Consider the following 25506-nt stretch of genomic DNA (forward strand, 5'->3'; position numbering starts at 1 on the left):
CTCAGTTGGCAGGTTTATACGGTGTTAAAAGGTCATGCCCTTATAAAGCTGACGAAAGCTTTTAAAAGTTAACCTTTTTTTAAAACGATCACAACGGTATGCGGCTGCTTGGTAGAAATTAAGAATTATTATTTAACATATGCTCATTTATGCATTCTTTGTTTGTATATATTTCAAAAGAAGGAAACTATAACCGTTTCCTATAAACGTTATAAACTATAAACGGGGGTATGCGTTCTTAACATTCCTAAAGACATTAAGTGCAAAAGATATAGTCATATTTCAACAGAAATCGAACACCTTGGGCTTCTAAGGCTTGTGTTGTGACTCAAATCCCCCCCTTCTGTGTTCCAGACAGTAAATGGTTAAACCCAAAATATGCAACCCTTTAAAGTGGAGAAAAGAAGCCTGTGCCTTTAACGTTTATGTAGCAACAGAAGGAGTGTCGGTATAATGCTATTGGGGCGGCAGATCACTTACTTCTGACGTTCCAAAGCCTCGGGGAGTTGGCTCAAGATTGCTTGTCTTTGATAAGGTCCTTGCAACTTAATAGCAACTTTGCTTTCAAAAAACGAATAAACTCTCATTAAAAAAAAATCGAACGAGCCGCGATGTATGTCTAGGTGTCTGTATTATTAGATAAAAGGACGAGATGCAGAACAGAAACGTTGTGTTTTTTTTACAGTGAGTAAAACGAGATCATTATTTTATACACCCCTTGCTGGACCAGGCCGTCGGTTCCTCGCTTTGATGTCCACAGCTAAACCTACAGAACAGTTTTTGTTAGGAATTACAATAGCCCGGAGGACATTTGGAGCAAGCAATGACTGCTTGAATCACAACCTGTACTGAAGGCAAACGGGCTCTTTTTAAAAGGGGGGGAAGTCCGATTTTAAACCCAGAACGAAACGCACCGCGGCTCAGTGCAGATTGTGGATTACTTTTTTCCCTGCGTGAAAGAGAGAAAGCAAGGTGTTTTGTTTTTTCCCAGGAGCTGAAAACTAATGGATCGATGGTAAGTTACAAGATTGCGTGTGATCCTGTCGGTGGCCCCTTCGGTTTGCTTTGATGTGCTCTTGAGTAGCTTTGAAGTTTTAAAAAAAAAAACCCATCTATTTTCGCCTTGGATTTTGGGCATTTAAAAAAAATAGAAATGTAGGTTTGTTTAAACAGACCGATGTTTGTGTGTGTGTATTTATATATATATATATATATATATATATATATATATATATATATATATATATATATATCAAAGAAAAACTGTTGTTTTAAAAAAAATAGGTGGGCTGTGATGTGTGCGCCGGATCCTCCCCCTTCTCCCCCTTCATAGTACACCCCTCTGATCTCTAAAGAGGCGCTGCGTGCTCAGTTGGGGGTCAGTCAGTGAATGGGACATGCAACTGGAGAGGCTGTGTTGTTAGTACTTCAGGAAACGCTGGGTTTGTGATTGCATTCGAAGCGTCCGTTCCTGCCGAGAAGCATTCGTGGATTATACTAGCTGCTACCCAGCGGACAACCTACCTATTGGATTTATAAATACAATAATACAGTTCACAGGACAGACACGAGCGCTCATTTGGAACGTATTGCCTTTTAACTCCATCCAGACCCAGGATAATGTAATGGTATGTCAGAGTGTTTTCTGTACAGCCTGTATTTATTGAGGGGCTGTCGCTGTACAGTTGGAATGGGATACTTTGCACGGAGGGATGCATTGTGTAGGCTATCCGAGTGTATGTGTTCTTTATATGCGGCTTTCCCAGCTTCAGTGTGGCTTTGATTGTATTCTTTTTGCGCACTCCTGGTGACTGTACACCCGCTGTTGAGCTGTGTTGTAACCCGAAGCAGTAAAGCAACCGTGTAGTGTTTTTTTTTTTTTTTTTTTCGAATGATAAGAATCTGTCGTTTGAAATTGAGAGTCGGGGAATCAGATCTTGGTCCTCGCATGCAGTTTTAAAGAATCAAGCCTAGTTCTGATATTTTGCATGGGGCCGGCGCGATGACAATACTGTAAGTCTGTTTGCATGTTTAACGCGTTGTGTATGGGGTTCCATTTTCCTTTTGCGTGCTTGGATGTGTTAATTATAGAGCACATCAGCGGGGCCTGCGCTAGTGAATGCTATACGCACGTCGAGTGGGGTTCATTTAAGATACAAAGCACTTTTTAACACTTTGAAGAGCACCGATGGGAGCTGTGTTTCTGATTTTGTCTGCCCGTTTTTTCAGTTAAGGGTATATGTGTGGGTTTAACGTTGGAAGTGATCGAGGATCATTACTGATCTCCATGGATTCGCCCATGCCCGCTCGTGTTTGAATACTTTCTAGTAATAATAGTATAGTGATTTGTATACGTGTATACTCCCTGAGAAATTGATTCTCTGCGTGTCGTGTTTAATACAGGCATGTGAAACAGATGGTACAGGATCCGTGAAGCATGCTGTAGATTTGTGTAAATATTAATTAAAAAGTTACACGTTTACAGAAATAGGTTTTTGTAAGAAATTTCAGGCCATATGCACGTTTAATTTATTACAGTAACGTTTATGATGAATGTTTTGAAGTCTTTGTTAACGGTAGTTTAATTAGTTGGGTTTTATTTTAAAAGTTTGTTTCCAAAATACAGAAGGCTACATTTGTTTAAATGATTTTTTTTTTCATGAATTGAATGTGTAAAGATGTTTTTTTTAATCAAATAGTTAAAATATTCAAAAGCATCTGCTTTTAATATTTCATTTAAAAAAAAACGGCCATTTGTAGGATTTACTTTACCGATAGCAAATTATTTGTGTTTTTGTTCTTTCAGAACCTTAAAGGGGACTGTGAATAGACTGTTTACTTCATTTCTTTGAAGTTGGGCGGTTCTGTTTTTGCTTAGATCCATTTTGATTCTTTTTTTTTCAGAGAGAAGGGCTGAGCAGACCCCCGCTGTCCTGTGAGATTACTGTGGCACTCTCAAAGGAGAACGCGAGACTCCGGCGGCGGCAGCAGCCCGAACCCGAGCCATGATTAGGACGCTTACGGACAGCTTCAGAGAAGATGCACCTCGACCTCCGGTACCAGGGGAGGAAGGAGAGTCCTCATGCCAGCCCCCGCGCAAGCTCGCCATGAAAACCCCAAAGGCGAAGACAACCGTCGCACCCCTCTCCTCGGACGCCACGCCGCGGAGGAACGAGGGTGAACTCGGGGAGCCCGAAGGCAGCGCCTCCCCGGACTCCCCACTCTCTCGGTGGACAAAGTCGCTGCACTCCCTGCTGGGGGACCAGGACGGTGCTCACTTGTTCAGGACCTTTTTGGAACGCGAGAAATGCGTTGACACTTTAGACTTCTGGTTCGCCTGCAACGGATTCAGGCAAATGGACCTCAAGGAAACCAAAACGCTACGAGTTGCCAAAGCTATTTACAAGAGGTATATCGAGAACAACAGCATCGTTGCCAAGCAGCTTAAACCCGCCACGAAAACCTACATAAGGGATAGTGTTAAGAAGCAGCAGATCGACTCTGCGATGTTTGATCAGGCGCAGACCGAGATTCAGACAACGATGGAGGAGAACGCCTACCAGATGTTTTTGACTTCTGATGTATACCTCGACTACGTACGGACCGGGGGCGAGAACCCGGCGTGCGCGAACCTGAACGGGCCAGGGAGTCTGAAAGTCGTGTGTGGCTACTTGCCTACCCTGAACGAAGAGGAGGAGTGGACTTGCAACGATTTCAAAGCCAAGGCGCTGGCATCTGTGGTGGGACTTTCTTCAAAATCGTTAAGGGCAACCGCATCACTGAGAACTACGGAAGTCATTGAAAATGGTTACAGGTAAGATTATGACAGCAAAAACGGGGCGGTCCGTGTATCCACTAAGTCTTGAATGAAAACTGCGGTGGTAATTCAATTTTAATTAAAAAAAAAAAAAAAAAAGTTAACTTTATTTTTAGTTTTTCCTTGATTAGTGGAGGTATGTCATAACATCATGTTCTCACCTGCTTCATATTCATGAAAGATGGGGAACGATATCAATGAGATCCATCTCCCTCATAACTTAGTGCACAGGCTGCCTGGGAAAGACGCCCTCTGGTGGCTCACTTGGTGTCCGCTCTACTTGTATTGGAAGGATGTTTGTTGAATGGAAGTTATTGGAACTAAGTTGGACTCCCATAGGCGGAGTAGTTGGACTGATATTTCATTAGACAGTAAAGACAGTGCTGTCTCAGATTTAACGGTGTAGCCTCCCCCCTACAACAAATCTACGTTTCAGTGCCCAGAACTATGAATTAAATTATAGTGGAATTCTGTTGTATTCGGTGCACGGTCCACTTACTCAAACTAACGGTCATGTTTGTTCTTTCGATTTCTGGGCATGACTAAACACTGTACTAAAAAAAAAAAAGAGCGGGCTGTTGTCGCATTTTATCAAGATAAGAGATAAGCAAAGCCTGGAAGGCATCCGTGCATTTCTCCTGTGTGCTATAGAGTACCGAACGGCAGGCAGGGTTAGTGCCTTTCACAAACAGAGCGGACCTGGGAGCTCTTGCGCGTGTTTTTAACTTGCATCTCTAGGAACTGGGTCCCTGTGAAGCATTCCTGATGCTAACTGCAATGGGAAACAGTCTACCCATCTGGGTGCAATTACAGTAATGTGGTCAAGAGAGAAAAAAAAAATACTGGAATTGCAGGAAAACAGAAACAGCTCTAATCAGTTTGCTTAAGATGTTTGAGGGTCTCCCCCCTCTCTCTTTTTATTACTGGGTATTTTAATAATGTGGACACTCTTACCCCTAAAACCCTCTAGTTGATACAGATGCTCCTAAAACATCCTTCAGTTAGAAACTATTGGTGGCAACTTACAAAAAACAAAACAAAACAAAAAGCAGTATAATTATTTTTTTATTGTGATTTCAGTGGGCGCTGGTGATATTAAACATCGCTTCCAAAACATGTTGCGCGCACATGCCAGCGCCGCTATATTAGCATAATCAGGGAATGATTACATGTTGGCCAAATAATAGGAGCAAGTTAAACACTTAAAGGGGCCGGGGTCCTGTGCAGATGTTGGGCAATTTGACATCAACACATTTATTCAGAGGTACTTAGGGGAGTTAATGGGCCCAGACCAAAAAAAAAAAAAAAAGTGCCCTGCCAAGCACAGCAGCGATAAAGGCTTGGATCTCAGACTGCTATGATTTACAGGTCAGTGCTGTGGCACTTCATCTCAAGTTACCATGCTTGATCAATACAGCCCAATCTTTCACAAAAGAACTCTCCTCTCGGACTCTTTCATGTCACAACTTCCATCTGAAGCATGTGGAACTCATTTGAATTCCACCACTACTCCACAACATGACCACGGCTAGTTTTATTACAGCCAGCTAGAAGCAGAGGGGAGGGGGGAGGGGGGAGGGGGGAGGGTGGAGAGGTCTTTTCTTCAACCGTAACTTCACAACACACACAAAAAAAATGGAAGTTAAAACTTCAGGTTTTTTTTTTGTTTTTTTACCTCCTTTTTTGTCTTCTCCTTTAAAATTGAATTTTGAAAAGCGTACTTGGGAGAGCGAAGTAAAATTAAAAAATAAATAAGTGAAGAAAAAGAATGCATTCCCAGCTGTGCTAAATACCTGACTCTGCAGCAATCACCATGGTTCAAACCTGAGCTGGAGCCTTGGGCTTTAGTCATGCTGCTGCTTCTCCTCTCCTAACAGTCCTCCCTGCAGTAGGCATTCTCATAAAGAAGAGGCCCTTCTTCCCCCTTCCTCTCTCACTCCAGTCCCCCCCCCTCCTCTCACTAGTGAAGCAGGAATGCTCCACAGCAGGGCACAGGAGAGGAGGAGGGGCACAGGGTTTGTTTGAGAAAACCGAGCGCTCAAGAGGTCGAAAAGTGAGAGACCGGGGGGCCAGAGGAACAAAGCCCAGAGATACTAGAATCTGGGGAAGTGCTGCTGTCCTTTAAGACAGCCGGGCTGCTCACTTCACTCAAGCTAGCCTCATCCAATTTCAGAGGCTGCTGTGGGGGAGGGGGGGGGGGGCATGAAAGGACATTAAAAGAAAGGGGGGGCCCTGCAGAGCATGCTGTCACATTCCTGAGGCCTCAGAGTCTTGTGTAAATGACTCTGATTATTAAAATCAGCGGACCCTGGCGAAAACAAAACAAAGGAGGGATCCTTTGAAGTTTAGAAACACGCACACACACAATGTTTTAAGAATACCTTTGAAAACTGCGCTATCGAAATCCCCTTATCAATCAAGCCACCAGCAAAACCGAAACCGAAACACTTTATCAACTTGGATTAAAAATGAAAGAAATACATTTTCTGCTGGACACCAGAATAGTTCCCATTTATTATTATTTATTATTATTATTATTATTATTATTATTATTATTATTATTATTATTATTATTTAACACCTTGTTTATTTCTTTTCAGGTCCTATAGACGTAAGGACCCTGTCAACCCGTACCATGTCAATTCTGGTCATGTGTTTGCTCCTGCAACCAGTGCGAACGACAGTGAAGTATCCAGCGACGCCATGACTGACGATTCCATGTCCATGACTGATAGCAGTGTGTAAGTACCACAGGGGAAAATACCATTTTAACACTGCATGTTTAATTAATGTTACCAGCAGACACAGCGCTGCCAAAGATATGTCCAAGGGCCCTATTTACATTTCAGTTTAGTTAATGGGTATCTCTTCGTGGTGCTACCGACCAGTTAACTATTGTTTGCTGTGTGCTTAAATTGATACCTAGCCATTGGAGTGGTAATTAACACCTACATAACAGGAGGCAGTGGAGCTGGGCAGGAGCTGGGGTACAGAGGGGTCCTCTTAAAGCAACAGGACACGCTTTCCTTCCTTTAAAATTAACACCAGTATAGGTAACGCAGTAGGTTTTGAAGTTTGTGGTGCTAATGTAATGCTAGTGCTGGATATCTAGCATTAAGAATAAACGCAAAAAAACACAGAGCCCCAGATTCCATGTTCATCTTCATCTTGAGGTCTGTTTGTGAGGTTTAGGAGCAACGATCTGACAATGTGTTGTAAATAGTCGAGAGGAAATGGCATCTTCACTGATTTTCATTTTTTGCTGTTTTTGTGCTGTCTGCTTGGTGTTGCTTTTCAGAAAGCGTTCTGGTTGTTTTTTTGTTTGTGTGATTTAAGGAATCAACAGTTCAAAGCTTTCAGATTTTTAACCCCCTCCCTCCCCTCTCTCTCTCTCTCACCCTTCCCTCCCCTCCCTCCTCCATGAGATCCAACAGATTTCAAAGGCCTTTTCTAATTATGTGATTGTTTTCCATTGAAAAGAAGCAGACATGTGGGCTGTGAGACTCGCTCATTGAAAAATGTTGGCAGTAAATGAAGGGAGGCTGAGTCACATGGTAATTTCATTTCTTCCTACTGGCTGTGGTTTTAGTGTGGTCATGTGTCAAGGGTGCATTCACGTTTGTGGACTGGGGTAGGGTCACCTGGGATTCACAGGGCCAGGATTAGGGCACCCTCTTCTATAGTGTGGCGCCGATTGTAGAAGCATACAGATGAGAGCAAGGAGTGAGAAATAAAGTGCATGGAGCATGAAAGGCTTAACTGAATCACTTTCAGCCTATTGTTCGTCTAGGGGAGCTTAGGGGGATAAGAGAGAAGCAGGATGCTTTTGAAAATTACTTGCACAACTGAATAAGAGATCCCCAGAATGCAGAGCATGAAAGGAGCCTGACTGTTTCTCCTGCCGTTGCAATAGCCAGGCCAGGGCAGGGGCGAGGGGGGGGTGGGGGAGGAGGGAGGAGGCTTGGCTGATTAAACTGCTGGATTCGTATAGAGGATTTGAAGAGCTCCGTGGTGCACTGTGGGTTGTTGGCCTTTTTATTTCTTTAGTGGAAAGTTTGGGGGTAGGGGGTACAGAAGAAAGAGAAGGGGTGGGGGTATCTGAAGTAGAATGGGGTTCCTCATTCCAAAGTCTATACTGGGGGAAGAGGGGTCCTGTAGTGGTGTGGGTATAGAAGGCAGTGCTGGTTGTTAGTTGAATTGCTTTGATGATGTGGAATATCTGTGTCAAAGATCTGGTTCTGTTGCTCCGACACTGTTTGGTCCCAGTGTAACCCTGGCAATGTGTTCTCCACTGACCATCCCATAACTGTGTGTGCTTTCTGAATTTAAAAATGAAGCTTCCATAAGCAGCATAGAAGAATTAGCAGCTTTTCTTTCGTTTTTATTTCATGTTGCCGCGTGAAATAGAAGCAGCTTTTTCGTTGGGGGAACAATTTGATTAGTGTGTCCTTTTTATTATAGTTAAAAGACACGCAGTGCACATTTAAATCTCATTTCTAGATAAAGGAAAAAAAGCTGATTTGGTGCTTGTATCTTATTTCTGGGTTTAGTTTGGACGCCGGGGAATGCTGCTGTGTGAACTTCAAACATTACCTTATCTTACAAACCAGCCTTTTGATGTGGGGAGATCAGAGGCTTGTTTCAGAGTCATTGCCAATGAAGATGGGAGGGGATGCTTATGTGCAGGAGCCGGGGATTTCAAAGCGCCAGTAAAACTGCATTTGGACTAGGTCGGGCACAGCTCACTTAAAAAAGGCTCCGATAATTGACCCAGCTTAAATGGCAGCTCACTGGAGTGCTGACTTCAAAAAAAGATTAAAAAAAAAAAAGCTGCAAGAAGTCTGGCTGAAGCCACGTGTTTATAATTCTAAGCAATATTTATTATTTCTTCAAAACGAAATATTCAAGTGTTGATTATTGCAAATGTGCCTCCTTTCATTCTGTTTCAGTTCTCATTAATACATGACAGTTTCAGCGAAATGTTGCAATGCATGCCCCTTGACTTGACTTCAGGAGAATAATACCCTCTCCCGCTGGCAGCCACTCCCCACACCGCTTCACTGCTACCTGTGTGCTTTGGAGACCCGTGGGGTTGACCTGGGTGTTTTTGTGTCGTCCACAGAGATGGGATTCCTCCGTACAGACTGGGGAAGAAACACTTGCAGCGGGAGATGCAGCGCAGTGTCAAGATGAATGGCCAGGTCTCGCTACCTCATTTTCCCGTAAGTGTCACCTCTCCCTCCCTCTCTGTCACTCTCGCGGTTCATCGTCGAAAGCAAAGTGCGTTTTCCTGCTTCTCAATATTGTCGGAAGAATTCTTCCCAATTGGAAACTGCTTTGAAAGCATTTTACTTTTTGAAAGGTATCTATATAGATTTATTTCTCTTCTTTTTATTGTTCAACAGAGACTGCTGGAATTTTATTTTCTTTTAATATTAATAAAAATACAGATAACAGAAGTAGCCGTAGTGCTAATTATAATAATAATAATAATAATTCCATAGCCCAAGCTGGTAAATGAGATTATTTTGTCCTGGGGCGTGCAAATCGACTCTCTCTGCCAGGCAGCTCTTTGATCAGACGCTGAATAGAGCCAGCCTGTAGAAAAGTGTCAACTTCCAGCTGAGTGGCACTTTTTCCCCTCTCTTTCCTCTCGCATCAGTTCTGGAGCCCAGTGGTTGCCATAGAGAGACCCTGCCTCATCTGGTGGGCAGGGAGGCTTGAATTGGCAGCTTGGCTTTGGGCTTCATAAAGATGGGCTCATGGTAGGGGGTAGAGGGTCAGGGAGGGGGTTATAGAAGGTGGTGGAGGGGGGGGCAGATATGACAGAAAAAAACAAAGCGCTGCTCTCTCTCTCTCTCTCTCTATCTATCTAAATCTTTTATATATATATATATATATATATATATATATATATATATATATATATATATAAAACACACACACACACGTACGTTTTCTTCACTTGGTAGAAACAGCTTGCTTGCTCTTTTCATTTTATTTTTTTCTTCCATTCTCTGTTTTGGAGATGGTTCCCTTTTCCATTTATGGATGTGCTTCAGGCAGTCAATCTCGGCAGTATAGCACTAGAGCTGGGAGCATCTCTCTCTCATTGTCAGAGAGAGAGAGAGAGAGAGAGACTAGAGAGACTAGGACACTATTGAGACAACACTACCTCAAAGGTGCCCAGTGTGCAGCCAGGAAAGAAATTACCACATCTCTGATCTGGAGCCGTTTGACTTCACCACCCCCTCCGCCACACATCTCCCCATCTTATTTTTTTAATTTTCGCTCCTCTCTCTCACTCTGTTTAGAACTTGCTTTTTATTTCTCCAGTTAAAGCCTCTCCCTCCCACCCTGGTGTTTTTTTGATGTTTGACAACAGTCTTTGAAGCTGCCTGACTTCAGAGTAGCTAGTGATGGGTTGGTTGTACTACAGAGGGAACAAGCAGGGGCTCCTCGGGGCGCGACCAACTGCTCGTGCCGTAGGCGAGCGCTGCCGACGGCGGGAGAGGAGGGCAGGCAGCGGCAGGGCTCAGCGAGACCACGCCGACTCGCTCGCTCATAAAGACAGCAGCCGAGCCCTGCCTCCCTCCCTCCTGCAGCACCGTCTCCATTCAGTCGCTGGGTAATGCTGCTCTCCAGCCCGTGGCTCAATGAGGCATCTCTCCTCTGTCTCTCCCTCTCTCCAGAGGACACACCGGCTGCCCAAGGAGATGACTCCCGTGGACCCAGCCTCCTTCGCTGCGGAGCTCATCGCCCGGCTGGAGAAGCTCAAGAGGGAGCAGGAAACCATGAGCAGCCTGGAGGAGAGGCTGCAGCAAATCAAAGAGGTGAGAGAGGGAGGACCCTTCACTGTGCCAGCACCTCCGGGGCTGCTGGCTTTCTTATTTAAAAGCTCTGTTCTCTGTTTCCATAGTTGCTGTGTTGATTTCGAATTCATGTTTGCAGTTGTAGTCGTAGTGAAATCTCTTTGCTGCTTGTGAATATACAGAAGGCTCTGTGTGTTGTTTTGTATTGTGTGTTTTTCTATGTTCAGTAAATGAACTGTGTTTGCTGCTTGTGAATATAAGGACGGCTCAGTGTTTTGTATTGTGTGTTTTTGTGTGTTCAGTTAATGAGCTGTTTTGTAACCTGCTTTGCTAGGAGGAGGAGAAAGAGGATACTGAGGTGCCAGCCGGGAGCGAGCAGGCTGCTCTGGAGGCAGCACACCTCCAGCCTCACTCCCTGGCTCTGCTACCGTCGTCGGGCAGCTGCGAGGAAGACCCCCAGGCCATCCTGGACGAGCACTTGTCAAGGGTGCTGAAGACACCAGGGTGCCAATCTCCGGGAGTGGGCCGCCACTCCCCCCGCTCCAAATCCCCAGACCACCACCACTACCCCCTGCACCGGGGCAGCGTGCCCTCGCTGCCGTATCCCCTGGGCTCCAAACCCTTCGTCACCAAGCAGTCCACCAAACATGTTCACCACCACTACATCCACCACCACTCGGGGCCCAAGAGCAAGGAGCAGATCGAGGTGGAGGCTGCCCAGCGGGTGCAGTGCCTGTGCCCGGGCAGCACGGACTACTGCCCCTACCCCAAATGCAGAAGCCACTCGAAAGACCAGTCCGCGGGGCAAGGGGATCAATACGGATTTGGGTGAGTGGATTATATTAGCAAAACAGGTATAGATGCAGTATAGGCTTTTTAAGTGCTAGCTGTAGTTGTATTGGTGGGAAAGCAGTTTGCTTGTATGTAGGGTTTAAATCATAAACGGGCTGGTGAAAGCCTGCTAAGTTCAGTGGTGATATAATTCTTTTGAAGCAGATTTCGGTTGTAACGCTGTGTGTTTGTTCTCTTGCAGCAGCCGGTCTAGCACGCTGTCTAAGAGGAGCTGCAAAGCCAGCGAGAACTCCGCATTTCCCAACGGGGACGGGGGGATGGGCTCTGGGCAGCTTCCCTCGGACGGGACGGACCGCTCCCACAGCGTCTGGCAGTGGATGTTGGAGGGGGAGAGGCAGAGCAAGCACAAAACACACAGGTGAGTTTTAGGCTAGTCATGCATTCCACATGTTTTAAAGGCTGTGTAGCAGTAAGCAGCCATGCAGTATAGTAACTGTGCTGTCCAGTGGGGCAGCAGTAGCAGCGATGCTGTCGGGCGTGTTCATGGGGACTCACCTTTCCGTTCCGCTCTCCCTCTCTCAGCACTCAAGGTACGAAGAAGGTGTACGGCTCCGACTCGAGAGGAGCCCCTGGGGAGAGGTCCGGTCGCCAGCACTTGTGGGGGAGCGGCGGTCACCAGCGGACACACCAGCCAGCCCACCCCTTCATCCAGGACCCGGCCATGCCCCCCCTGCCCCCTCCCAACACCCTGGCACAGCTGGAGGAGGCCTGCCGGCGCCTGGAGGAGGTGTCCAAGCCAGCCAAACAGAGGTAGGGAGCCGCGGTCCGGCACTAGAACCATTGCAAAGGCACTGCCGTCACTGCTCTATTTAAATGTATGTTTCGTGTAACCCACGGAAAGCCTATATTATTTTACATATGAATTAGAACCAGAAAAATGTACCAACCCATTTTGTACATGATTGATTATTGTTTTAATTGGTGGTTTCTTGTTTGGCTTAGGTATTCAACATCAAGCCTTCAGAGAGACAGGAGTCACCCAAGTACTTTGCAAAGTGGAGTCCCGCCTTTATCAAGTCCTGGACTTCAAACAGAAGAGTAAGTTACATTCATGTGTGGTGGTATTATTATTATTATTATTATTATTATTATTATTATTATTAGTATTATTAATAATAAAAATAATAATAATAATAATAATAATTTTTTTACACTGCGTCACAGCTAGCTCTAAAAGGGTTAAAAAACAAAATCTGCTTTTTTTTCTTTTTTTTTTTTTCTTCTATGCTTTGAACTTCCTCTGCATCTTCAGCCCGTTTCTTTTGAAGTTCGGACAGGGTCACCTGACAGCAGACTTTTATTTAATTGGCTGACCTTCAGTCTACCAGCTGTCTTTGCTTCAGCCTCTTCTCTGAAGTTGCTCTACAAAGACTTGGAACAAATTAAGACAAAATTACTGTGGACCTACCCTGTGTGACCTTTTGACACTCCCAGTACACACTGCCTCTGAAGTACTGACACAGACAAACCTTTAACCAAGTGTTCTCCCCTTGGTATAAAAACACAGGAGAAAAACACATTTGGTTGCACGGCTTCGAGCTTTTTGCATCTTGTTTGTGTCCCATTCCGTACAGTATTACTGTGCATGTCTAGTAATGCAATAAGCGCTTGTGCAGAGAAAAGCATGCTTGGCACTCCTGACTGACTGTATTTAATGATCTCTTTCCAGACACAAAGAACCAAAGAGAGCGCACAGTGGTCCCAGTGGCCAGGCCAGTGAGATGGTGGTTACGTACTTTTTCTGTGGCGAGGAAATCCCTTACAGAAGGATGATGAAGTCACACTGTCTGACGCTGGGGCACTTTAAGGAACAGCTCCGGAAAAAAGGAAATTACAGGTAAAAAAAATATATATTGTTGTGGTAAAATCTACGTCTGTAACACATCTTTACTTGTGATGTTTAATAGGGTGTTTTTTTATTGTGTGTGTTTTTTTTACCTGATTGCTTTACTGTATTCAGAATGACTCTAGTGCCAACAATGGGTTAAAACACGCTTCCCTAACATGCTTGACTTAAAAAGGAGAAACTAATTATACCGACACACAGGGATTCATTTTTGATCTAAGCTTTGACTTCTGGCTGGACTTTGAGCAAAACTGCAGGTGACCTTGAGAGGAAGGGGGGGGGGCATGCTGTCCATAGTAGCTCCTGGAAAGTGGGGGGGGGGTTCAAACTAGTCTGCTTCGGTCACATCTGGCACTGATTTCATTGTAAGGCACACTTAATAAGCATGTCTTTGAAGCCCATGCTTTTCATTTTATGCACAAAGACTCACACAGATGGGAAGACTCTCAAATTCTTTATTGATTGCATCAGGCAGCATTATGGGCACCTACGATTTTTTTTTTATTTTTTTATTTGCATATATATTGTTTTTAAGTCAATACAATAGGTATCCTGGTAATACTGTTAGTGTTAAATTAAAAAAGAAGTTATTTAACAGTGATGGCCCTAACAGCAGAGAATGCGTGGTGTTGGGTAATTTCAGCATGGCAGAAATTCAACAAAGAACAGTAACACCATGCCTGCCAGACTAGATTGGTGCCAGATGTTCCACAGAGAGAAGCTTGCCACATAAAACATGTTTCAATGGAAACCTTTTTTTTTTTTTCTCGTTTGAAACTGTTGTGGGGGAGGATGTAGCTTTTTCCTGAGAAATAAGGTTATAATTATGTGAAATGTCATGCTGCTTTTCTCTTCTTCAAAAAGAAAAGAAAAACTGAGACGCATGAATTTGTAAACACAAATAAAGAGTCCAAGAGACCTTGGAAATAATGTATACCGTATAGTGTTCATATATTTTTTTTTTCTAGAAATGAAACTTTGATAACTTTAGTTTTTTCCGGTCTCCCTGTCGTAATGGCACTCAGTTGTCAAGTTTTCTATTTTATTTTCCTATAATTAATTAGGAGAAGAAAAAAACCTGAACCTACTTCCAACACATTTTGATATTGTATATGACTTCCTCAGCCTGCTCTCGATTTGAAGCAGCAGCCGCACAACGCTATAGGAATCCCTGCCTTTCCCAGCGCCACTAAATATTTTCCATTACAAAAGCACATCATTAAAACAGACCCAACCCCCTGCCGGTCTCCCTTTGAAAAAACATCACTAACCAGCAAAGCCATTACTGAAAATCAACCCTACAGTTTTTCAGCCCCGAGTTATGCGACCTCTTAACCTCGCAGAAGCCCCTTGCTGTCTGTAATTTACAGAGGAACAGTGTGGCTCTGCCGGCCAGGACAGGCTCCAGTCTATTTGAGGGAGATCTGACAAGCTTTTCTTTCTTTCTTTCTTTCTTTCTTTCTTTCTTTCTTTCTTTCTTTGCTGGTGATCACGAGTTAGCGTCTGCAGTCTGAGGAGGTGTGTGCGTTGACATGCAGACGCACAGGCACCCGAAATGTTAACTTCATTTTAGCGCGTCTGCAATTAAGAACCAATAGAGGGTAAACGAGCAGACAGGGGAAAAGAAGCCTTTAATCAAGAAGGCCGAACGTCTCATTTGGGATAATGGAGAGGTCCTAAATGTTTGACAGAAGGAGGGGGCTGTTTTTGAGCTGTCTCAAGATTTTAAAGCATGATAAAAAAGATGGAATGCAGCAAAGCAAAGGGCCTTTCATTCAGCGTTGGGACTCAGAATCTCCTCTGTTTCCCTTTCTACCTGCTCGTTGTTTTAACAGTGATGTAATCTGAAGAACGCAGCCTGGCTGAATGCAAAACAACAAGCAAAACAAAAGAAAGTGGCTCAGGCGAGGCGGAGCAGATAACATGTGAATATAAATAGTTTAAGAGTCAGTTTAACTGTAACGGGCCTTGCCTCAGCTGTGCTGGCAGTGTATGATATTAGTGACCCCAGAGGCAGCCGTTTTTATTGCTAATATAATTTATTCCTTTGCAAGCACTTCCTTTATAGAGCTATTTAGCCTTCCTGAATTGCCTTCATAAACTGGGTAATTGTTAGTTATGCTCAGCTAGATGGCATCATCGACTGAATATTAAACGGCTAATGATGCTTCGGAGCACGAATTCCTCCATGCTCAGAGTCTCCCTGTGTAATTTAACCTTCGTGAATGATTTAATGAAGCAGCTCGCTGGACTGAAAATCCTGTCTGCTGTCTGAGCACTGCTTTTAAAGTGTGGTAATAATAATAATAATAATAATAATAATAATAATAATAATAATAATAATAATAATGAAGGCGGAGACTTTCATTTTGAACAGGATTGGATCTGTTTTGAGTGTTTTACTTACCCCAGCTCTGTTTTTCTTGCTCTTTCTGCAGGTACTATTTCAAGAAGGCCAGCAGTGAGTTTGACTGTGGTGCGGTTTTTGAGGAGATCTGGGAGGACTGCACAGTTTTGCCCATGTATGAGGGGAAGATTCTGGGGAAAGTGGAAAGAGTCGACTAAAGAGAAAGGACTTTTGAAGATTCTTTTTTAAGCTAAAGAGGTATATCCAGGAGACCACACATTTGAAGGAAAAATGAGCCAATGAAGAAGAAGTAATAATAGGAAACGGAGTGGATGGAAGACTTACCTGACAGCAGCAGGGATTGCGTTATACAGGTTCATAAACTTGGCGTGGAGAAATATAAAGAGCTCAGAACTGTGTGTAGCTGAAAAAAATAAACATGACCACTGATTGGTTATTGAAGACGCTGACCATTGCAAAAAAGACTTTATTGTAAAAACCGCGGACTTCCTGAGGATAAGGAATTGACAGACATGGAACTGGACTGTGCGTCTGCCTTGTTGCTTTTTGTTTCAGTTTTTATATATATATTATTATTATATTATATATTATTAATAAACCTTAATATATATTTCTTAAACTGTCACCCCCTGTCCCTACTCCACCGTGTCCAGATTATGGATATGCTGCTTCAAAAAAAATTGAGAGAACGAAAGTTGTCTTTCCGATTTTTACAAGGATTTCATTACAGCGCATCCTTGTTTTTTTTTTTTTTCCCCCGAAGATGAATTATAAAAAATAATGATTTGCACCTGTTGAATCCACTGGTGTCGAAGTGGACCAGTCTTAATCCATGGTGCTGAATCGCTCGGGTTCACGTGCACTCCTTCTAAAATAGTGGATGTTTTTAAGTTGCCTCTAGTGCCTCTCTGTGGCCGGGCATTGCACAGACTAGATAAGAATTCAAACAGCCTGGAATACACGACCTGAATCACAAGACACGTCGTAACGTTATTAAATAAGAATTCATTCATTATTTAAAATAACAACAGCAAACAAGTTTACATTAAAGTAGCAGGCGCACCAAAATACCATTGTGTATTTAATGATAACCTGTATCCAGGAAATATTCTTGTGTATTAAAGAACGTGTGTCTCTCACACACACACACACACACACACACACACACAGAGTTTGTAAAAGAAAAAGACACTCCACAATCGCATTTTTAAATTTTTTTTTTTTTTTTATTGCTGTAAAACATTATCTAAGAAAGAAAAAATGTACATATTGTAACGATTGTATTGTAAGAATTGTAATACACCGTGGGATAGTGCTGAATTAGTACGCGTGCCTGCATGGTGTTAAAATGCCATGTGTCGCCCTGTGTTCAGGGCACAATATTCCCTTGCTTTTTTAAGGGGCTTATGTTTTTAAAGATATTTTTATCAGTCTTGTAATGTAGTTTTTTTTTGTTTTTTAGTTTTTTGCCATGGCATTTTTGTTCTACTTTAAACTGTAAATTATGCATTATAAAAAGTTTCCTTAAAAGAATCCTTGGTACTTTAATTATTGTAATTATTAAGAGATGTAGCCTTTTATTAAAATTTTATATTTTTCAAATGAAAATCTTGCCTGTTGTGTTTTGGTGCCTGCCTCTCTCTGCCGCTCTGCCTGTCTGTCTGTGTGTCGAGTGGTTTCTCTGAGTCTCTCTGCCTGTCTGTGTGTCGAGTGGTTTCTCTGAGTCTCTCTGCCTGTCTGCCTGTCTGTGTGTCGAGTGGTTTCTCTAAGTCTCTCTGCCTGTCTGTGTGTCGAGTGGTTTCTCTGAGTCTCTCTGCCTGTCTGTGTCGAGTGGTTTCTCTGAGTCTCTCTGCCTGTCTGCCTGTCTGTGTGTCGAGTGGTTTCTCTGAGTCTCTCTGCCTGTCTGTGTGTCGAGTGGTTTCTCTGAGTCTCTGCCTGTCTGTGTGTCGAGTGGTTTCTCTGAGTCTCTCTGCCTGTCTGTCTGTCTATGTGTCGAGTGGTTTCTCTGAGTCTCTGCCTGTCTGTGTGTCGAGTGGTTTCTCTGAGTCTCTGCCTGTCTGTGTGTCGAGTGGTTTCTCTGAGTCTCTGCCTGTCTGTGTGTCGAGTGGTTTCTCTGAGTCTCTCTGCCTGTCTGCCTGTCTGTGTCGAGTGCCCATTTCTACTGTTGTGGTGCCCTCTGCTCTGCAGCAGATATGCATGTGGTCAGCCCTTATTGGGTACCTGCTCTCCTGTAAGATATCGAAAGTGCCCCTCGATATTCAAAGCAGGTTAATCCACAGTTAGTCCATGTCCACAGTGCATTGTGCAAGCCCAGTATTGTACTATATAAGAGCCCCACTCATGGTCCTATTTTCAGATCGAGAAATAGACAGAGCCCTGGACATACACAGTAGACTCTCATTTTGAGTCCATGTCACTGTTTTTGGATGTTCCGTAGTGTTTTTCAAGAGGCACTTGACTATTTTTAGAGGGAATATTTTGAATTTTTGTATTTATTGTAATGTGGTCGGAGACGTGTAAACGGTTCTTGTTTTAACACGCATCCAGCCTTTGCTGAATCGGAGCTCCTGCGGGAAGATACTTTTAAAGCTTGTTTTTTTAAAGTAATATCGGAATGTGAAAGATGATCGTGAATCTGGCTGAAGCTCTGTAAAACCGCCAGCTTCCTGCCCTCTGAACATCTGGAACTGCAAAGAGACGGACCCCCTCCCACCTGCTGCGCCACTCCAGGAGTCGGGGGGGTGGGGTGGGGGATCACCGGGCTTGGGCATGGGTTCAATCAAGATTTCTTTTCACTTTGCAACCCAGCCTGGATAATTACCAATATTGACATTTAGGCTGAGGTATGAACAGGCGACCCATCTTAACCCCTAACTCCTGCCACTTTTTTTTTTTTTTGACACAGATGGCTTGTCTGGAATTAAGCAGCAAAAACAATCCTGTATACTCCCCATTCTGGAAGATCCTTATGGGCTTCCCTAGTTCAGCTGGTTTTAATGGTGCAGCTGCAGGGCAATATCTGGGGCATGCTGGAGAAATGGGAACATTCCACAGGACGGTTCCTTTTGCAGATCGGAAAACAGAATCGGCATCTCTAGATAAGCAACGATTAAGAGGTAGAAACTGAATGGAAAGCCGTTTCCCTTAAGGACTGATCTGGACAATCTGTACCTCCCTTTCCCAAGGAGAGAGAGAGCGAGCGAGAGATAATCTCTCTCCAGGGTCTGGCGTGAGGCTCTCAATCCACATTGTGTTATATGACAATGCCCACTCCACACAGCTGGTATAGCGAAGGCGTGATGTTCTCTTTCATTTAGCTCCACGTGGGAATTTGTTTCCTGCCGCACTTTCGCTCGGTTTACCGTCACCTCAGACTGTTGGGTTTGTTCCCTGTACACAGCGCAAACCGTTCCTTTCATAGCTCTGTGTCCGCCGCTAACTGGCATTTAGTGTGGGCATGAGCACTACAAACATGCCCCGTGTGAGGCTGCTGAAGCTGCTCCACACCCTCCCCCAGGCTGTATTAGCTCATCACAAGGCAGGCAAGGCTTTTGTGCTGGTAGCCTTTGTAGATTTGCAATGGCTTTAAAACTCTTTCATACCATTCCCTGCTAATGTGCTTAATTGCCAAGTACAAGAATTTCTTGACAATCCGTTTAATTATGTGATTGTACAGTAACCAGGAAGAGTGGATGAGCTGTTGTTGCCAGAAGATACATCAAAGCGATGCCTTGATGCTGTGAAAGTGGGCATTAATGGTTTCTGAAGGCAGGAGATTGCTTTAAAAAAAATGAAAACCCTCCTTCCAATCCCGCCAGCAATCCCAGCGAATGCATAAACACTGGAATCCACGGTCAGAAACAAGGAGAGTTCAAAGGCAGCGCAGAGTTTTCATGTAAAGTTTAGTTTAAAAGAGGCCTGACTGGTGGCTATGGAGCCCCACTGTTACAACTCTTATTTATTAAAAACAGTCTTCCAGGGACTGAAACAAACCCAGGCCCACCTCGCTCCGACTCCTGATGCAGACCAAAGTGACTTTTCAAGATGTATTTTTATTTTACTTTTAAATAAATAGATAAATAAATAAATGAAAGACCAATGAATTTTATTCCTTTGTTACACACACACAAACAGCAATAGAATTTGTGTTTTACACGCGGTGTAATTATTTAGGTGGTTAAGTGTGCTCTTATTGTATTTGATATCACATTCAAACAGCATGTACCTCGAAGACTGCACTCTGCTGTCACACTCAATGGCACTGAGCAGAGTGAGGGTTTTCTCTACTGGATCCCGGAAGTCCTTTGTGCCCTGTAATCCCCAGCCCCGGTCTGTATGATGTCATGGGGTTCCCCGTGGAGCGACGGGGCAGGATAACGGCAGGGGGAAGGGAAGGGAAGGGGGAGGCAGGGCTGTTTGTTTAAACTCGTTTAACTGGGCGAGCTGAATGAAGTGCAGCTCTTTACAGAGTTCAGCTCAGAAGAGGCCTCTCTCTATTATCGCAGGTCCAAGACTGGAGCCCTTTCATGCAAGACATATTGAAAACAACTGAAAAAAATGAGTTTTGGACACATAATAAATATATTTAAGAGAGTATAAGAGAGTTTTTTTTTTTTTAATCCATCCGCATATGTGGTCGCCATGCATGAAAGTGTTGAAATCCATTTCTCATTCTTTCAGGCTAAAAACATAACCACAGTCCCACTCTCTGGAAAGTGTCGAAATCCATTTCTCACTCTTTCAGGCTACCAATATCAGATAAAAAGGCATTCAGAACAGAAAATAGGAGGCGCTTTTTTACACAGAATTGTGAGGGTCTGGAACCAACTCCCCAGTAATGTTGTTGAAGCTGACACCCTGTGATCCTTCAAGAAGCTGCTTGATGAGATTCTGGGATCAATAAGCTACTAACAACCAAACAAGCAAGATGGGCCGAATGGCCTCCTCTCGTTTGTAAACGTTCTGATGTTCTTATGTTCACAGTCCCATTCTCTGGAAAGTGGCGAAATCCATTTCTCACTCTTTCAGGCTACCAATATAACCACAGTCCCACTATCTGGAGTTGAACATATTAATTGATTATTTTGTTGTTTCAGTACTATGCATTAGACTTATTTTAAAGATAAAAAATAGCTTTGAAGTGACTGAGACTGGACAAGGCGTGACCCTGGCTGTTTCCAGTATTGCTGACCTATCTTAACTAGGATTCCCTCCTCCTGTATCTCCTGGCTCTTGTCTTGCTCTGGGAATGCTTGTTTCCAGGAGGCAGCAGCAGATACTATCAAGCTTCGACTTGCCGCTTGGCCTCTTGTTTCAGTGTGACCTGAAGTTTTATGTTTCATTTTGTATGTGGTTGAACCATGTGCGTGCATGTGAGAGCTGGTCTGAGGCTCCTGATTTCAAGTGTAGATTATCTCTGAAATGAATCCAAACTGAAAATGACCCACAAACTCTATACTCTATAGTCTAGCATATACAGAGGGTTAAGAAACAACGCATCACAAGGAAAACAAACACATTATTTGTACAGGTTTGCAAACAGAAGGTGAACGTGCAGTAGCACGCGCAGTGTTTACAAACGTGTCGACTTTATTAGTGTCCGTGTGCAACGTGTTTTACACAAGCCTTGAGCGCGTCCTCAAAATATTGTGTGGATTTCTGGTTTACTGTTTATTTACCTTTCCCCTGAAGAACAACAGTCATTATGCACGTTTCCTTTGCTGCACTCTGTATAGAGTTCAGCGTAAACCCGCATTTAGGTGAGTGGGACGTTTAATCTCTCCACATATTTAAATGAATGCAGACTAATATCAATTTAGATGCACATTTACAACAATGTTATTGTTGTGGGTCTTTACCTCGGAGTATGTTGTAACTGAAGCCACCTGTGTGACTTTTTTTTTATTTTCCATTATCATACAGATGTAATATTATTCGCGACTGATGGTGGTTTGGTTAAACTGTGTTTACCCAAAATGCATGCTTTAAAATAAAATTTGGTGCAAAGACCCGGGTCGCTCCAATTCGGGCTTCATTTCACAGGAAGGAGGGCTGGAGCACGCAGAGCTGATGTTTTGGTTTTTTTTCTTACGTGCTTCTTTAAAAACAAAACGTGGCGGTGTGTTCTTGACTTTTTCTCTCTTTTTAATTGACATCATTTTAATTTTGTAAATAAGGCATGGTAATTTATACGAGATACAGATCTGTTTCATCTATGGCGCGTATCGGATTGAAATGTTTTACATTGTTTTGCTATGGTGAATGCTTTTACAGTATTTTTTGTATTTTTAAGTGTTAGTAACATGTTGTTACCATATTAACTCTAGACAGTTTAGTTTAAAGACCGCAGCTAAAAGTAAAACATAGGGTTGGGGCTCCTGCTTTCTTAAAAAAATAATAATAATAATAACGTGCAGGTTCTGCAAAAAACAAAACAAGGCTTATTAACCCGTTCCTGACTACATTGTCTGCTGGTTTGAAATAGTCTGCCTGAGCTCACAAACACAACGCAGCGCAGAGTGAGGGGTAACATTGGTTACACATGTGTGCAAGTCATGGGTAAAGTGCTGGTAAACCCACTGCTGGCTTGGCACAACACGACACTGTTATATGAAAACAGAATACTGTTCAAATGAATCCCTGCAGTATATATTCTACCTTCCCCTGAGCATTGCATGTGTTCTATTGCAGCTGCATTTTCTGCCTGCTTAAAGGTCATAATATTGTTACAAAAGAACTCTTTGCCTTTGAAAAGGTCACAGAGGGCAGTCATGACTTTTAAAAGGGTGTTGTACCTGCACTGGCAAGTGCTGCTCACACAGCATGCTGCTTCATCTGCAATCAGTTACTCTTAATTGGATGAGCAATATTTATATATTTTTTAGGTTATTTGTTAAAATGGGGAACTGCATCCAGCTAGGGAAAGGTCAAGTGTTTGTTTTTTTTGAAGCACATGGAAATGTGTAGCGAAGTGTGTTCTGTTCTGCCCTCATTGCTGGAATCCGCCGTTCCATTTTAGAATTATAGACCCTTGACAGGGGTTGTGTGGAATGGACATAAACAAGCACTCTGTCAGTGTTCCATAATCCAGTTAGTTTACATTCCCCCAAAGGTTTATGGACAAGTTCCCATTCTGTGCCGTTCCCAGGTCACTTCAAGGGTTAATAGTAGCAGCAGTGTAAAGTTCTGTGCAGTTTTCCATGAATGAAGCCTTACACTCTGGCAGCCCTGGAACAGACGGGAAACCACTGCATTCACTCCCTAACCCAAAAGGCAACTACCAGCGTTGAAAAAATCTTAGAGATGCACTGTATTGAAATCCATTCCATAGCTGCTGGCAATTCCTATCTACAGTACAATACAAGAATTTGGGTTTGGGTTTGGGTTTGGGTTTGGGTTTGTTAGTTAGTTAGTTTGTTTAATAAACGCACACTACGACGTATTCATTACATCCTGGTTGGTGTTTTTAAGAGAAGACCAGGTACTGCACCCATTGACTTAATTACAATATATATATATATATATATATATATATATATATATATATATATATATATATATATATATATCTATCATCAGGACACAGATCTTGTTGACTGTTCAGTTGGTTTATATTCCCCAAAGGTAGTTTTCTCAGGAGGCTCACAGATGACCACCTGCTGAATGAGAGCAGTGGGAATGGCTGTTGTGTAAACACAGTGAAAAAATGTACCAGTACAGTATTAGTAAAACGAATCTCCTTCATCTTTCTCATGCATTCTTTCTGAGATGCCCTTGGGGGTGTGGCTGGTGGATGTTGATTCCCAGGGTAGTATAAGTCCTAACATGGGCCGCTGTGTAAATCCCAAGGGTTTTGTTTTTGGGCGCTTGTGCACCCTGCACTGTAAAACACATTGCAAGCATTCCTCTTTGTTCCCTTCCCACTTGCCCTCTATGCAAACTGCATTCCATACTGTCTGTCAAGGAGATTAGAGTAAATCTTCCTTTATTTCCTTTAATCAAATTCATATTTTCAAATCATCCTAGGGGGAAGACACAAGGGGGATGGGATGGGACAGGACATGGTCTACTTCCAGAGCACTTCCTCCAGTCTGTAATTGGCTCCAGTGAGTGTGTAAAGAGACCCTGATAGGATGTCTAAAAACCCATAGCCCCTCCGACCTCCCTATCCAGGCGGCACCTCTGTTCTGTGTCTGGCACCGCTGGGCACCCCTGTATTGAGAAGCAGGCACCGGCTCGCCCAAGATTACACACCAGGCCTGGCTTCAGGGGCAGAGAATCTGCCAAGACATCAAGGCATGCATGTCCAGGGCATATTTCAAACACAGCAGTACATTGTGTCCCGTGTTTCTCTTTAGTGACCCACATACCGCTTTCACACAAACCCCCTTCTTATCCGCAGGACAATAGTTGAAGCAGTATGTGGACAGAGTTTGAGAAGTCGCCAGTCTGCCACACACAGGCGATGGAGGAGCGCCCCAGCGATGTGATCTGAGCTGCTTGTTTTTGGGGTGTGGAAGAGCCCTAATAGTGGAGAGTAAGATTGCTGTTTATCGAGTCAGTGCATGTGTTGGTGGATCAGGGCAGCTTTGTGTTTGCATGTTTCCCATGGAAAAGGACACACATATGGTTCTTGTTTGGAATGTGAACTCAGTCACTGCCGCGTTCTCATTGTCAACTTTGCGGCGAAACAGAACTTTCTCATAATTATCATAAAATAGGGTTGTGCTGTTCAAATGATAGGTTTCCTAAATGAAGGAATCAGCAATTCTGAGGGAATTTCTCACAACTAGCCAGTCTTTCACTCAACTCCCTGGCTGTGCTGTTAAATAGGAGTTGCAGTGGGGATTAAAAAGAGAGAAAAAGCTGTCTTATTTCTAACAGAAAGAGAATCCACCCAAAGTGGATTCTTTGCGCTGTAACCCATACCTTCCGGATTGTGTATGCTCATGGCAACACAGTAGTATTTGAACATTAGGACTGCAATTATAAACCGCACACTGAAACTGATACCAGGTTCTGCGGTACAGCTAATCAACGGAAGGCCTTTGGAAGCACATTCCATTCTTAACCGTGAGCACCTTTGAGTTACAACAATGTGCTCTGTGTGACACCAGGGAGAGCTAAACAATAGGACTGTGCAGTAAACAGCATGACCACACCGCAATCGCTGTCTCTGTTGCTCCAAACAGTGGGTCAGCAGCGCTGTACTGTGAGAATAATAACCTGGAATATATTGAGGTGAATGCATCTTCAATGCACAGTGAAACTGGAGCACAACCACACACACAGGCAAAGGATTCTGGTCTTTGTAGTGTTAATAACCTGGAATATATTGAGGTGAATGCTTCTTCACTACACAATAAAACAAGCACAACCACACACACGCAAAGGATTCTGGTCTTTGTAGTGTTTTAGCAAAGCAGCTCATCTATATAAGTAATATACTATATAGGCCTACTTAGTTCTTGGTCTACTACAGGAATCTCCTAACATGAGAGCTGGCGGCTACAGTAACAATATTTTTTCAGGCTGGTGTTACAGTCGTGACTGCGGTTACAGTGCAGTTGTACGGAAGCCCTTCGCAGCAGGGTCGACACTGAGCAAGGTTCTCCGGCAGCTAGACTGCAGGCTCTGGAGACCCGCTCTGAAACGCAGGGTCCCTGAAGGTGCAGACTGCAGCCACCAGGAGCGTCTCCATCTCAAGCCTTTAATGATTCAAAATAAATCTTCCTCTTTGGCAGTGCAGAGGTTTTGACAACGGGGTGATCATCAGGTTAGATTGCTTTGATTTCAGACTCGTCTTGGATCG

At 43.5% G+C, this 25506-nt stretch overlaps 1 protein-coding gene across 5 annotated transcripts; it reads left to right on the forward strand.

Moving 5' to 3' along the window:
• The first annotated feature begins 446 nt into the window (after positions 1-446).
• LOC117424758 (axin-2-like) lies at positions 447-17303 on the forward strand. Of its 5 annotated transcripts, none has more exons than XM_058992280.1 (11): positions 447-1015; positions 2905-3814; positions 6418-6558; positions 8940-9039; positions 10510-10650; positions 10964-11457; positions 11663-11839; positions 12004-12231; positions 12424-12519; positions 13151-13318; positions 15766-17303. In XM_058992280.1, exons 2-11 carry the CDS (start codon positions 3006-3008, stop codon positions 15890-15892), a joined length of 2481 nt encoding a protein of 826 aa, XP_058848263.1. In that variant the 5' UTR covers positions 447-1015; positions 2905-3005; the 3' UTR covers positions 15893-17303. The 5 variants fall into 5 exon arrangements, with proteins under 5 accessions (XP_058848263.1, XP_058848266.1, XP_058848262.1 ...); XM_058992283.1 differs by lacking the exon at positions 447-1015 and adding an exon at positions 1321-1628 and having other exon boundaries at positions 11666-11839; XM_058992279.1 differs by lacking the exon at positions 447-1015 and adding an exon at positions 1323-1628.
• Positions 17304-25506: the final 8203 nt, after the last annotated feature.

Source organism: Acipenser ruthenus, chromosome 19 (genome assembly GCF_902713425.1).
Source record: "Acipenser ruthenus chromosome 19, fAciRut3.2 maternal haplotype, whole genome shotgun sequence".
NCBI lineage: Eukaryota > Metazoa > Chordata > Actinopteri > Acipenseriformes > Acipenseridae > Acipenser > Acipenser ruthenus.